We start from the raw sequence: 14,822 nt of genomic DNA, 5'->3' as shown, positions 1-14,822 counted from the left end.
TGGTAATAGTGAGAACAGAAGAAGACTGGTTAAACGCAAGCTGACAGCGCTGAACACTTGTTTGTTTTCTGTTCTCATCTGTGACCATTTTAATCTTGCTCAGCGCTTTAATCGGCACAGAGTAATGGAGCTGACTATGGGTTCATGTTCTGCTATCAGGTATCGACGCAGTGTATACCCTCCGTGATAACCTCAGCTGTACCTGCACTCCTGATTGTCTAGTTTGCTGAATCCCTCAGGAGATCGCAGAAGTTGCAGATCATTTAGTCAGCTCAGAAGTACATCCCTAAAAGGGAAATTACAGACTGCAATTGATTGCAGTTCAGAAGAAGTATATTTAGAAGAAGAGTATGGTAGTAGTTTTGTGAGCTGTCTGTAACATTGCACCGTTGGTCACTGGTGTCATCTTGATGTGAGAAGTTGGGAGCTAGTTCTGATTATGTTTGTAAAAGCAAACAAATTAATCTGTTCTTTTACAGAGTATTCCTGCTGAAGAGATGCTTGTTGGACTGAGCTTACTTCTTCTCCATACTCCAGTGTGTCAGCAGCATTTCATTTTGGAGCTTGGTGAGCCTGAGTTTAAATAATGGTTGTAAAGAAAAGACCAGCTTAGTATCTTAAATAAATTTTAGTATCTTAAATAAAATTTTAAGCAACGTATGAGAGATGACGAACACAGATTTTCATTTTCAGTTAACCTTGATGGGAATAGGTAGAATGATTTTCCTACAGATACTCCTTAACTTTGATCAGTTAAAATCTGAAGCATCTGTGCCAAGCAGTAAAACAAGTCTTGTATTTATTAATTGCAATATACTTGATGATTACACCTATGATCTCAAATGAAACACAATGACATTTATTATTATTCACAGTAAATAACCCAGATTTAACATGAATGTTGGAGTACCTTATAAGCATTTGACTTGTGCCGAAATATTTTGATTTCTAATTTTTAAGATATGTATCTATTTCTTCTGTGTTTGTTTATGCTATCCCAACAGCTAGTACAGTTTTAATCAAAGCATAAACTGTAGCTGGTGACTTGGGAAGAGTGTGTTTCTGAGAGAACAATTCTGGTTATGTGCAATGGGACCAGAAATAGATCTGTAACTATATTTTCTTAAAAGTGAAGTCAGATGTTATTCATTGCAGAAGGGCCATTTCACTTCTCTGCATCGATGGGTACTCTCGACAAAAATAACTAACTCCCCCTTGCTTTGTTACTGGAACATTGTTGGTGGTCAAGAACTTGGGCAGTGAGGCATTTCAGTGGTATTCAAAACTGTTGGCAAAAGATTGCTTATATTACAATTGAACCTTTGTTATATTGAAGGCAATTATTTTCTAAAACATTTGTGCAGTGTGGTTTCATATTGATATATGATTGAATGCATTGGCTTCAGAGTTGTTTTTGATGCACTGCAAGCAGAATGGGGTTTAAATAGATCCTCCTCATTGCAAACTTCCATTTTTTTTCTTGTAGAAACAAATTATGTGGAATGCATTTTTTGTAGCTTTTGAGTGCTGCCCTGCTCATGGTTGTAGTTGTTATTTGATGATTAAAGGGATGAATTGCACATTACACTAAGCAGCAATGGGGTCTAACACAAAACTTCACAGCTTTATAAATGTCTGATTAGCCGACACGTGAAGTATTGTGTTCATTTCTGATTGCCTAATTGTAGGAAGGATATGGAAACCTTAGGGAGGGTGCAGACGAGATCTACCAGGATGCTGCTTTGATTAGAAAATTATGAGGAAAGGTGATGAGAAAAAGTTCTTCAGAGCAAATGAGGATGAGAGGTGACTTGAGAGAATTCTGTGAGATAATAAAAGGCATAGAGAGACTGGACAGCCAGTACCTTTCTCCCAGTGTGGCAATGGCTAATATGAGATGGCATAGATTTTTGGCAATTGGAGGAAAGTATTGGGGGGGGGGGGGGTTGTCAGAGGTAGTATTTTTTTTTGAGATTGGAAGTGCACAGAATGCACTGCCAGGGTGATGGTACAGGCAGATACATTAGGGACATTTAAAGACTTAGATGGACACGTGGATGGAAGAAAAATGGTGAGATATATGGGAGGGAATGGGTCTTAGAGTAGGTCAAAAGGCTGGCGCCATATCATGGGCCCAACGACCTGTGCTGTGCTGTACTGTTCAATATCCTAAAATATTGGTTGAACTCATCAGGTCGGGGAGCATATATGGAGGGAAATGAACAACTGACGTTTTGGGCCAAGACACTATCAGGTTTAGTAAAAAAGAGGAGAGAGGTCAGAATAAAATGGTGGGGGGCAGGTGGAAAGAGGGAGGAGCACAAGTTGCTAGGTGATTGGTGAATTCAGGTGAGGTGGTAAGAAAGGTTGGTGGGGAAGAGTTGTAAAGGAAATGATGTGAGAAACAGGGAGAGACAAAAGCTGAAGAAAGAAGGAAAGAAGAAGCCAGGAATATCCCTATGTCAGGAACAAATCCAATTTTCCTTGCATTTAAAATGGCAATCAAAATTGATGGATATTCTTTCATAATCATAATCCTCATGTTTTTTTGATGAAGTTGAACTATCAACAATAGAGACTGAATTGAAGTGATGGCTGGGTAATGTCACTTATTTTTAACAGCATTTTCATGTTATTTTCCATAATCCATGTCTTTGGACTTTGAGATAACATCGTTTAGCTGTAGCTTTTTTGTGATTCTTAAACAAGACAATCTTAGCAATGTAACACATACAAAATGTTGGAGGGACTCAGCAGGTCAGACAGCATCAAGGGAAAGGAATAAACAGTTGATGTTTCAGGCCGAGAAGGAGTACAAGCTTGACAATGATGGGTGAAGCCAGGTGGATGGGGATTGGTGGGGGCGGTAAAGTGAGAAGCTGGGAGGTGTAGGTGGAAAAGGTTAAAAGGCTGAAGAAGAATGAATCTGAAAGGGGAGAGTAGACTATGGGAGAAAGGGAAGGAGTAGGGGCACTATGGGGAGGTAATAGGCAGGTGAGGAGAAGAGAAAAGAGGGGAGCCAGATTGGTGAATGAAGAAGAGGGAAGAGGAAGGGTGAATATGACTGTCTTAGTAATAATAAGAGTAGTTGGAGAATCGCATGGCTTTGAAACAGCCTACCACTAAGCATAACCATCAAGCACTCATCTAAGTAATTTCCTTTTTTCCTCTTGCGTATCCATACATCCACCCTCCTTTTTTCTTCTGCCATCTATATTTGGGCAAAATAAAGAGGTCAATTAACTTTACAACTAGTACACCTCCGGCATGTGGAAGGAATCAAAGCACTTAGACGGAACCAATGAGATCACAGGGAGAACTGATAGTCTTTAAGGGTAAGCTTGAACCCAGGTTGCTAGAGCTCTAAAGCAACAGCAGTGCCCACTGCACCCATTACACCGTTCCAACAGTGTGGACAAAGGAAAAGGGCAATTCTTGCATGTTCTTCTTTGGCATCTCCTCTAAATTGAGGATTTGTTTCTGCTCTAGTTCTGTGGGATTGGAGGTATCTGAGGAGAATGTGAGAAGCTGCAGATTTTGAAGAGCTTGCTAGTGTAGGTGGGTGGGGAGTAAGAAGGGAAACAATGGTGGTGCACTGCTTGCATCACTTACATGTGATCTTGCTAAATAGATTCAAGAGTTTCTGTGTCAGCTGGAATGAGTGGCCATGGACCTCGGATTCCCATGAATCTGTGGCAATGTTAAATATATTCATGAATACTTGAAGAATATCCCTAATTATTTCCTGTATTCATTTAGCAATCTGCCAGTAATAGATTGCAGAGTAGAATGGCTTGTTTCAGGAGTCTAGTGTCGGCTGTAAGAGCAATGTGGCCTGTGCATTGGAGCTATCTTGTTGAGTGGAAGAGTGTGCTGATATCTGCTCACTTCATTTTTTTTTATTGAGATATGGTGAGGAATAAGCCCTTCCAGCCCTTTGAGCACACTGCCCAGCAGTCCCTCAATTTAATCTTACCGTAATCACAAGATAGTTTACAATGACGAATTAACCTACCAACCAGATTTGGATTGTGGGAGGAAGTCAGAGCACCTGGAGGAAACCCACACAGTCACAGGGAGAACATACAAACTTCTTGCAGGCTGTGGCAGGAATTGAACCCTGGTTGTCTTTACTGTAAAGTGTTGTGCTAACTACTATGCTATTGTACTGCACTGGGTTTAGAGGATTTTGTGGAATGATCATTGGTGGTACCTCTCTTGTAGTTTGAGATGCCTTCTGGAGGTAGTTTATAGCTCTGAAGCACGTAGGATGATAGTACAGAAATTTTTTTTTTAAAAAGCTTTAAAAAAAAATGCAAGTATGAGAGAAGGAGAGGGAGATGGAGACCACCCCTGCAGTCTGTCTTGAGTGTGTACCTCTCTGTTTAAAACAAAAATGCCCTACACTTCACATTTAAACTTTCCACCTTTCACCTTAAATGCATGGCCTCCACTGTTTGACATTACTACCCTAGGAAAGGGATTTTGACTGTATACCTATCTATGCTAATCATAAGTTTATAAAGTTCTGTCATCCTCCTCTCAGCTTCTGATGCTCCAGAGAAAATAATCTGAGTTTGTTTAACCTCTTCTCGTAGCCCACACCCTCTATCCAGACAGTATCCTTGTAAACCACATCTGAAATCTTTTCAAACCTTCTACGTCCATCCTGTAACGGAGTGGCTGGATTTGCACACAGTACAGAAGTGTGCCTAATCAGAGTTTTATCTAGCTGCAACTTGCCTTCCTTACTGTTATACTCACTGCCCTGACAAGTGAAGAAACAGAAATGACCAGCTCTGTTGTAGGCTTCAATATTGAATATGGACAGCTGCAACACTCACAGATAGATGATGTCACTTGACACTTGAATTCTTTATCCCACTCTTATTCTGACATAACTGAATGTGGTCTCCTGTACTGTTATATCGAGATCAATCAATTCTTGAGGAACAGTAGCTTGTCTTCTGTCTGGGAGATAAGTAGCCTTATGATCTCAATTCTACAACTTTAGGCAACTTTTCTCTGTGAATCTGAACTGACTGGCCCTGTTAGACTATTGAAAAGATGACTTCATTTATGGCAACACTAGCTTCGGCCTATTAGAGAAAGTCCATTTGTGCTATACATCCCTATCTCATTTTCTCTGCAACTGAAAACTGGTCTTTGACTGGAAGTGTTAATTACATTTCTAAATCCATAAGATACTGCCGAACATGTTGGTATTTCCAGATTTTTTTGGTTATATTTCAAATTTCCAGCCTATCAGTTTGTCAGAGATGCGAAAGATTAAAAAAGAAGTGCACAGTAATGATACAGCTTTGTTTGACACTATTCTGGGAATGTGGCCAAGGAAGTGACTGGAGCTGAGGTTGGAAACATGGAACAGGTGTGTCTTCCTGATTGTATGTTAAATACAATATCAGTTTCTGCTCAGCAGGAAGTAATAATAATGACCCCTAGTTTCAGTGTTTTGAATTACAACCTTTTACAATGTTAATTGTATAGACAAAGAAAATCTGGAATATTACTATAAATTACAGATGCAAAAGCTGGAAATATATTATTTTCAGTCCAGTGAAGATGATTTTAGAGATCATGGCATTAAATTCATATTCTTGCTAAAAGTGATCAAAGTGTAGAATGTTGAGGCAAGACATTATTCACATTTAAAAAATGCATTGTACAGTGTGACTGGTCTTTGTAACTTATTAATTGGATGAATTGAAATGGGCTAACAAGCTTCTTCACCCTCATTACCTCAGATAGCTGACCTGGGCTAGTCATGTTCTTAGAGAAATTAACAGAGACAACACTTCATATTGGGGATTATTTGATGGTCCTCTAACATTGGTAAAGAGTACCTTGTACTGAATCATTGTATTTCTTGATAAATGATTGAACTGATTACTGAAGCATTTCAAATGAACAGAAAGCTTTTAGGAGTGATTCTCTAATGTCCAAGCTTATCTACATAGTATTTCACTATTGGTAATCAATTTGTGTGAATTGAAGCTACTTTTGCTGAGTTGTCCATTTCTTTAAATAGTTCCATCTCTGTCAGGTGACTCTGTTAACCAGGATTTGCCCTTCTCCATTCTCTACATCAACAAATATGAGCAAATAGGAAACTCTTTGCTGAATATAAATGCTTTAGTGCCTTTATGAACCAACTCTCAATGTTGTCTATTACCTTCAGATAGCAGAGAAAATACATGTTTTCTATCATGAGCTAATGAAACAGATTGAGGAAATGAGTGAGAAAGGGGCAAGAATCTTAAGAAATAAATGATTAGAGAAGTTAATGGATAATGAAAAATGGAGAAAAACTGACTAAGAAACAAGATAGTAGCTTCATTTGGAGATTTAATGAAGTTGTAGAAGGATTTCAGAAATATAATGGAAGTGCTGGAAATGCTCAGCAGGTCAGACAGCACCTGGGGAAAAAGAAGTAAAGAATATTTTGAGTCAATGGGTTTTAATCAGAATTGGACGAAGTGAGAAAACAAGGTTTGTTTTTGCTGGAGAAAGCAGAAGGGCTAGATAATTCAAAGGGAACAACAGGTCAACAGTGTTAGCAGTGTAACGGTAGAGACCAAGTGAATCAAATGAACATTGTGGTGATGAACAAGAAAGAAATTGAGAAACAGTGGTCATCAAGGCTTTTTAATGATAGTTGTTGTGTTTGGAGGAGACCTAAATAGAGAGAGGTGAATGAGAAAGATGATAGAATATAAAATATTGCTGCAGTTGTGGATTGCAAACTGAATTATTGTAAAAATGGGTGGTTGATGCTCAACAAAGAGTTGGTGGGCCATAGGGACTGATGTGTACTAAATGTGACAGAGTGGTTGATTAACATCTGAATTAAATGAGAATGTTGGAAGTCTCATCTGCTCTGATAATATCTATGGAAAGGAGAAAATCTGTGTTAACAAGATTCATGGCACAAACTGGAAAGGCTTCTCTGATAATTCAGTCTCAAGCCCCCAAATCTGCAACTTGTCTAGTCAGGGAAGTCATAGGCCATTCCTTTTTCTCAGTTCCTTCATCTCTGCCACAGCTGTTCTCAGGATGAGTCTTTCCTTTCCAGATGATCTGAGATGACCTCCTTCAAAAAACTGGGTTTCCCTTCCTTTGTCATTGATGCTGCCCTCACCTGTATCTCCTCCATTTCCTGGATATCCATGTTTACAATCTTCCTCTCTTAACTCTTCTCTTCTCCTCACCCGCTGATCTCCTCCCCGTGGTTCCCCTTCCCTTTCTCTCGTGGTTCTCTCTTCACTCCTATCAGATTACTTCTTCAGCCCTTTGCCTTTTCTACTTGTCACCTCCCAGTTTTTCCACTTAATCCCCCCTCCTCTACCTACCCACCTCCCTCTTCACCTGGCCTCACCTATCACCTTCCAGCTTGTAACCCCACTTTCAATGTAACAAGGGAGTTAAGTAGAGAGTGATCTCTGTGGAAAGTGGAGGGGCAGAGGATGGAAGATGTGCTGATGTTGGGATTCTTTTGGAGATATTGGAAGTTGCAGGGAATAATGTGCAAGATACAAAAAGTTAGTGGGAAGGTAGGTAAGGATAAAAGGCAACCCTTTACCTGTTATTTTGGGAGTTGGGGGTGTGGATGGGATGAGGGCAGATGTGCAGAAAAAGGAAGAGATACTGTGAGTGCAGAATTGATAATGGTAGAAGTGAAGCCCCATAATCCTAAAAAAAAAGGACATCTTGGATGTTCTTGAATGGACACTGTCATCTTGAAAATTGAACTGGTGGAGGTGGAAGAACTGAGAGAAGAGCATTTTTACAAAAGAGGTAGTATAGTCAAAGTTATTTCTTATTCATCCTTTTACTACTTCCATCTATCATATCCCAGTTTCTCGTATCACCTCCTCCCATGTCCAGCCATTCACCTGATCTCACCTATACATGCAAGTTGCACTCCTCGTCCTTCCTGCACCACCTTATTTTGGTTTCTGCCTCCGTCCCTTCTGGTCTCAGCCCAAACTGTTGACTATTTATTTCCCTCCATAGATGCTGCCTGACCTGCTGAGTTTGTCCAGCGTTTTGTGTGAGTTGCTATTGTAGCGACTACTTGAAAACAAACTAAAAGTCACTGAGAGGCTCAGTGAGGGAGTATCTTGCTGTATGACACACTTCCAACTAGCCGAATTCCAAGCTGAAAAAGTACATTTAATCCTTTATTAAAAAACTAACAATAAAATTATTCCACTCTTCTATAATTCATTTAAAACAAAAACAAGTGAGAGGAGCATAATTGGATTAGATTCAAACAAAGATGAGCAGTCAACAAAAAATATGTGCTCCCATTTCATCTGTTTTCACTGCTGTCTGCCAGGTGAACAGGCGACTAGGTTCATTTATTTTTATTGCCACCCAAAACCATGTGACAAGTTACCTTAACACAGAGTGACAAACAGCTTCTTCCCTTCTGCCATCCGATTTCTGAATGGACATTGAACCCATGAACAGTACCTTAATACTTCTTTATTTTTATTTTCTGCACTCCATTTTTCAATTGTGTGTGTGTGTGTGTGTGTGTGTATATATATATATACATACATACACACACACCAGTAATATAATAAATCTTGATTCTGAAATACAATGCAGACAGACAGAAAATAGATACATGGCTCCTACAAGTATAGTTCCTGTGACATTTCTTTATAAACCTTGAATCCCTTTGCTTTCTTACATGCTCTTAAAATTCTTGGATTATCTTTTGGAAGCTCCAACAAGCCTACTAGCAAGATTGATTATTGGAAGAGAAATTGCAATGGGCTGGCTTGTTTTATGACTGTCCAAGTAAACTACATAATTTATGTTAACTTATACATTTATGTATTTAGTTCTGTTGATATAATTTTCTAATTTTAGCATTGGATTATATATTTGCACTATCATTTGCCCTGTTAATGTATGAAATCTGTCAGTCTAGTATGTTTAATTACTCCAATTTCCCACCTCAGTTTTCAAGCGACAACTTCAGTTGCACCCCTGCTGTTCAATTTGAAATGCTGTCAATCTGCATTCCATTTGGAGAGCAATCACACTGCTTCAGATTGTTCTCTCTACATGGTGACAAATTATGAATTGGTCTAGGTCATTTTGACAACGATTATGGCATTCCAAACCTTCTAAGTTAATGAATTTGACTTAAATGGAACAAAATAAGCATTTATTTTTACCAGCTTGGAAGCTTCAAATTAATTGGAATTCATGGTGTATTTCATGTTGGGAAAAGGTGCAAGGCAAACTGCCATAAACATTATTCTGGTATTGATCACAGTCTTCATAAATTTTCAATACTTAGCATGTTATTGAGATTTGTAAAAAAATTGTTTCTATTCAAAAAATTTAGACATTACTGGCATTGACTGTATTTATTGTCTACCCTTTGTTGCCCTAGAATTATGGAGTCTAACGCATTCATGAGTTGAATGTGAACCAGAAAGAGTAAGGATGGCAGTTTCCTTTCCTGAAGGACAACAGTGAAAACTAGGGGGCGGGGGACGTTATGAGAAAGTGATGGTTTCATGGTTAACTATTACAGAGACTAGCTCTGTTTTCAAATTCAATTTTAAAAAAAAAATTATCTTAATTTCTTAGCTGTGAGGGTGAGGCTTATACTCTGTTTCTGGATCAATCGCCCAGAATATTGCCTACTAGTTGTGGTTTACCCAGTGTATAGCCATGCCAATAATATTATGTCATAGTCTTATTAAGCTCCACAGTTGTGGCAAATCAATTATATACTGTAGATGTTTGAAACATGTATTTTGCATTGCTAGAATAAGTTTATTAATAAGTTTATTGCTTTGAAATTTGTCTACGAAAATAAGAATATCAAAGCTGTCTTGCTGCTTGGATTTTGAAGGCATTTTTCACATGGAGTATAGATGAATGTGATTTGCAAATTTTTCATGTATAATAAAATATAAAGGAGAATGAAATGTTTTTTCCAATATTGACAGCATTGAAGATCCTGACTTTGTCACCTTTGAGTACTTCATCCAAAGTAGCTCTGGTCCTAGTGATGCCTTTGCTGCAGATAGCATCTTCTGCAGTGGCTATGGAATGTACATCAGATGCAGATGTTACTATGAACAACCAACAATTAGCTGTAAAACTGCTTGACATTATCCAGAGTGACAAGATTGAGTTTGTACGCAGACAGGAGGTAGGAAAAGGATTTTTTTTTTGGATCTTCTGATTTACAAATTACTATATTGTATAAAATGATTTTCCTTATATTTTGGGAGAAAGTTTATCCACAGTTAAGTGATATTTTGTTAAGGATCATTGCATGTTATGTATTCATTTCAAGTTTCCTCATAAACAGTGTAGCTATATGTACCTTCTCCTTGACACATCAAAAGTATAAATCTGGAACTATAAATATGGAACTATAGTGATAGTCATACTCCTTGATATTTGTGACTTGATTTTAAAGCATCTTGACTTTCTTACTTTCTAATACCTTTCCTGTTTTTTGTTGTAATAAGAAAAATTTATAGAAGGTGGAATTATTAATTTCTGTTATCCATAGAGAAAGAGAGCAAATTGGAAGTGTAGGGAATCACTGTCTATTATTCTGGACTCCAGCTTTGACTATCCATGAGTGCATATGAGGCATTCTGTCAGATTTCCAACATTATCAATCTCACATTTACACTCATTGAAAACTTATGGCCTCTGTTTTACCTTGGTCTTCACATTTGAATATTTTCAATGAAGTGTATTGGTTGGTCCAGTCAAGAAAGTTTCTGGGTGTGCACTTTGCTTTCTTTTTGATCAATAAGGAAAGCACTTAACTAATTTGACAAATGATTCTAGACAGCCCACAGTAGTGCTTGTCAGTTAGGAGTTTCTCTGAATATGGATGAAGCTGAGAAGAGCTGTTTCCACTTGACACTTTCATTTGTTAGGAATTTGCTACTGGGTAATAACATTTTCAAACCCTTGAAAATATTTATTATGTTTTGTTGGATCTCTGTTTATTTTCTGATCCTTGGGGTTCTTTCAGGAGTCAGGAATGACGAGCAGCCTTAGTGCCAAAATTTCAATTTATTTTAGAGTTCAAACAAACATACAAATACAAAGGAGATAAGGTGATGGGGAATTGTGAAGGAGATGGGGGTGTGGTTGCCCACTACTGGAAGTTGGAGAAATCAATGATCATGCCATCAGGTTGGAGGCTACCCAGATGAAATTTAAGGTGTAGCTCCTCCAACCTGAGTGCGGCCCCATTGCAACAGTAGAGGAGGTCATGGATTGACATATCAGAATGGGAAGTGGAATTAAAATTATGGATGGGAGATCCCGCTTTTTCTAGCGAATAGAGTGTAGGTGCTCAGCAAATTGGCCCCCATAGATTGAGTGTTTCCGTCGTCGCAACTCCCTTATCCATTCGTCCCTTCCCACTGATCTCCCTTCTGGCGCTTGTCCTTGCAAGCGGAACAAGTATGACATCTGCCCCGACATCTCCTCCCTCGCTACCACTCAGGGCCCTAAATAGTCCTTCCAGGTGAGGTAGCACTTCACCTGTGAGTCTTTTGGGGTCATAAACTGTATCCAGTGCTTATGATGTGGCCTCCTGTACATCGGTGAGACCCAACATAGATTGGAGGGTCACTTTGCCAAGCACCTATGCTTTGTCCACGAGGAAAAGCCGGATCTCCCAGTGGCCACCCATTTTAATTTAACTTTCCATTCCCATTCTGACATGCCAGACCATGGCTTCCTCTACTGTGATGATGAGGCCACACTCACATTAGAGGAGCAACACCTTATATTCTGTCTGGGTAGCCTCCAGTCTGATGGTGTGAACCTCAGTTTCTTGAACTTTTGGTATTGGCCACCCCCCACTCACATCCCTCCTTCACCCTTCCCCATCTCCATTTCCTTCTCTCATCTTCTTGCCTGTCCATCTCCTTTCTCTGGTGCTCTGACCCCTTTTCTTTCTTCCCTGGCCTTCTGTCCTCTTCTGTTAGATACCCTCTTCTCTAGCCCTGCGTCTCTTTCACCAATCAACTCCCCACCTCTTTACTTCACCTCTTCCTCTCTCCCAGTTTCACCCATCATCTTGTGTTTCTCCCTCCCCTCCACCACCTTCTAACTCTGACTCATCTTTCTTTTTCCAGTCCTGCTGAAGGGTTTTGTCCTGAAACATCTACTATTTTCCATAGCTACTGCCTGGCCTGCTGAGTTCCTCCGGCATTTTGTGTGTGTTGCTTGGATTTCCAGCATCTGCAGATTTTCTCTTTGTGATACAGATACTAAGCAAACTAAATAAAGAGCTGAGAGACAATGCTTAGAGGGGAATTAATACTAAAGAGTGTAAAACAAAGGAATAAAACTGGTGTTTCTGCAAAATCTATCACTTTTATAGCTAAGATAACAAAGCAATGTGCTAATACTTAGCCAAAGAAAAATGAGAAAGGTGATAAACCGTTAGTAATCTGCTATACCACTTTCTGCCAGAGTGTGAAAAATGCATGAGTTTGTTAAAAAGTACAGAACTTATAAAAATATTATTAAAAGACAGTTGTTTTCAACATTTGTTTATATGGACTTGAATGCTTTCTGTTGTTATTTTGTGTGTGTGACTTTACAAGAGTTGTTTTTTTTCCCCCTTTGCAGTATTCACCTGAGCTTGCATTTCCCATTACTGGTCAGTATAAAACTCTCATTGCAACTTGGAAACTGCTGTATAGTTTCAGTGCTGATGCCGACTCCACTTTAGTTTGGTTGTCTTCTGTCAAATCAACACTGCCTTTAAATGACAAAGTTCCTGAACACATCACTCTCCTGATTGCTTATATAATTTTAAGAGAGGATGGACTATGCCTTCAGAAGGCTCTGGAAACTGTTGCAGAACTAGCTAAAGCTGATGCTTCCCAGGTAAGGACTGTAATACTACTAAGCAAAACCTAAAAAGAGCAGGGATTTATTGGGGATGAAAGATACTGGAATCTGGAGTGACATGCGATGCTGGAGGAACTCTAGTTCAGACAGCATCCATGGAGAACAAGGAGCAGTTGATCTGAAACATTGACTGTTTATTTTCCTCCATAGAAGTTGCCTGACCACTGAGTTTGTCCAGCATCTCAAGTGCTGCTCCAGGAGTTTAGTAGACATTAACTGTATTGATAGAAGTCGGGCTAAAAATTACATGGTGGGTGGAATGCTTCACATGCCTTCCATAGCTGCTGTAAGTTGCTGTTGTATATATTGTTTATTTTGGTACTTTAGATGACCTGAGGATTTGTCCAGTTTAAGAATGTATGAGATATCATGTATTCATGCTGCTAATTTATTCTAAAAATAATAAAAACATTTTTAATAATTTTTATTTAGAATAAAAATCCCCCAATTTAACCCTAGCCTAATCATAGGGCAATTTACAATGACCAATTAATCAACTAACTGTTATGTCTTTGGAAGGTGAGAAGAAACGTGAGTACCCGGAAGAAACCCACACAGTCACAGGGAGAATGTACAAACTCCTTCCAGGCACCAGTAGGAATTGAACCCTGGGACACTGGTGCATGAATTATTGTGCTAACCACTGTGCTACCTAGCCCCAATATCCTGATACTAATATCCATGAAGAATATTCAAGCTGACACTTTTGTTGATGCAATTTCTGACATTGTTGTAGTTACAACAAAGCAATAAAGAAAATGTTCAGCTTCAGCTCCTCTTAGCTCCATGAATCGACTGGGATAGCAGTTGGACTCAGTAAGGAGCATATAGAAGGCAAAAAGGTAGGAGCATCAGGGAAGAGGTCACATCATGGTTCAGCCAGAGAGTAGCCGGATGACCACCATCAGGAAAGAGGTGCAGGAACCCCAAGACCCACACTCAGCATTTTAAGAGCAGCTTCTTTCCTGCCACCATCAAATTTCTGAACAGTCTTTGAACCCATTCACACTACCTCATTATTTGCCTTTTGCACTATTAAACTATATTGTAATTTGCAGTAAGTTTTTGTCTTGCACTGCACTGCTGCTGCAAAACAATTTTCACAACATATATCATTGATAATACTACTAGACAGGTATATGGAGAGGAATTTAAGGTGGGGGGTTATATGGGAGGCAGGGTTTAAGGGTCGGCACAACATTTTGGGCCAAAGGGCCTGTACTGTGCTGTACTATTCTATGTTCTATAATGATAATTCTGATTCTGCCAGTAGGATTCCCTGGTGACTATTCCCTGTCTACAGGTACTGTCAGGATGGGAATAGCTCCGTGTTACTGTTGGGGCAGGCTATGGGCAGGAGTGGCCTCTCACATGAAAGCAAGAGAAGGCCAGTGTCTAAGCAGTTGTCGAAGTCAGAATAGTGTGTTGCTTCCCTGGTGGTATGGTCAAGATTGTCTTGAAGTAGGATGTGAATGCTCTGAAAAGGGAGTGTGAAGAGCCATATTTGTGCAAGAAACACAAGGAAGAAAAGAGGTGTGGTCCTGTACAGGGAAGTTAGAGAGTTAAGTAGAAAGAAGAAATGCAGGATCTCTAGTGTTCTGTTCTCAGTATTACTCCCTGTGCCATGTGCTAATGAGTGTTGTGCTGATACAAGAGAGAGGGTTTCATAAGATATAGGAGCGGAAGTAGGCCATTCAGCCCATCGAGTCTGCTCCACCTTTTAGTCATTGGCTGATCCAATTCTTCCAGTCATATCCACCCCCCTGCCTTCTCCCCATTCCCTTTGATGTCCTAGCTAATCAAGAACCTATTTATCCCTGCCTTAAATACACCCAATGACTTGACCTCCACAGCCGCTTGCAGCAACAAAT

General features: G+C 39.4%; 1 protein-coding gene across 12 annotated transcripts in view; it reads left to right on the top strand.

Moving 5' to 3' along the window:
• The window catches only part of focad (focadhesin), a 223,520-nt gene that overhangs the window by 91,523 nt on the left and 117,175 nt on the right, over positions 1-14,822 (top strand). For all 12 annotated transcript variants that reach the window (XM_059970009.1, XM_059970007.1, XM_059970005.1 and 9 more), the window contains 3 exons: positions 480-567; positions 9,999-10,204; positions 12,667-12,927. In XM_059970009.1, coding sequence (XP_059825992.1) covers positions 480-567; positions 9,999-10,204; positions 12,667-12,927 — 555 coding nt within the window. The remainder of the gene's footprint in view (positions 1-479; positions 568-9,998; positions 10,205-12,666; positions 12,928-14,822) is intronic.

Source organism: Hypanus sabinus, chromosome 5, assembly GCF_030144855.1.
Source record: "Hypanus sabinus isolate sHypSab1 chromosome 5, sHypSab1.hap1, whole genome shotgun sequence".
Taxonomy (NCBI): domain Eukaryota; kingdom Metazoa; phylum Chordata; class Chondrichthyes; order Myliobatiformes; family Dasyatidae; genus Hypanus; species Hypanus sabinus.
The sequence above is the reverse complement of the archived record's forward strand: the minus strand, read 5'-3'. Positions and strand labels throughout refer to the sequence as shown.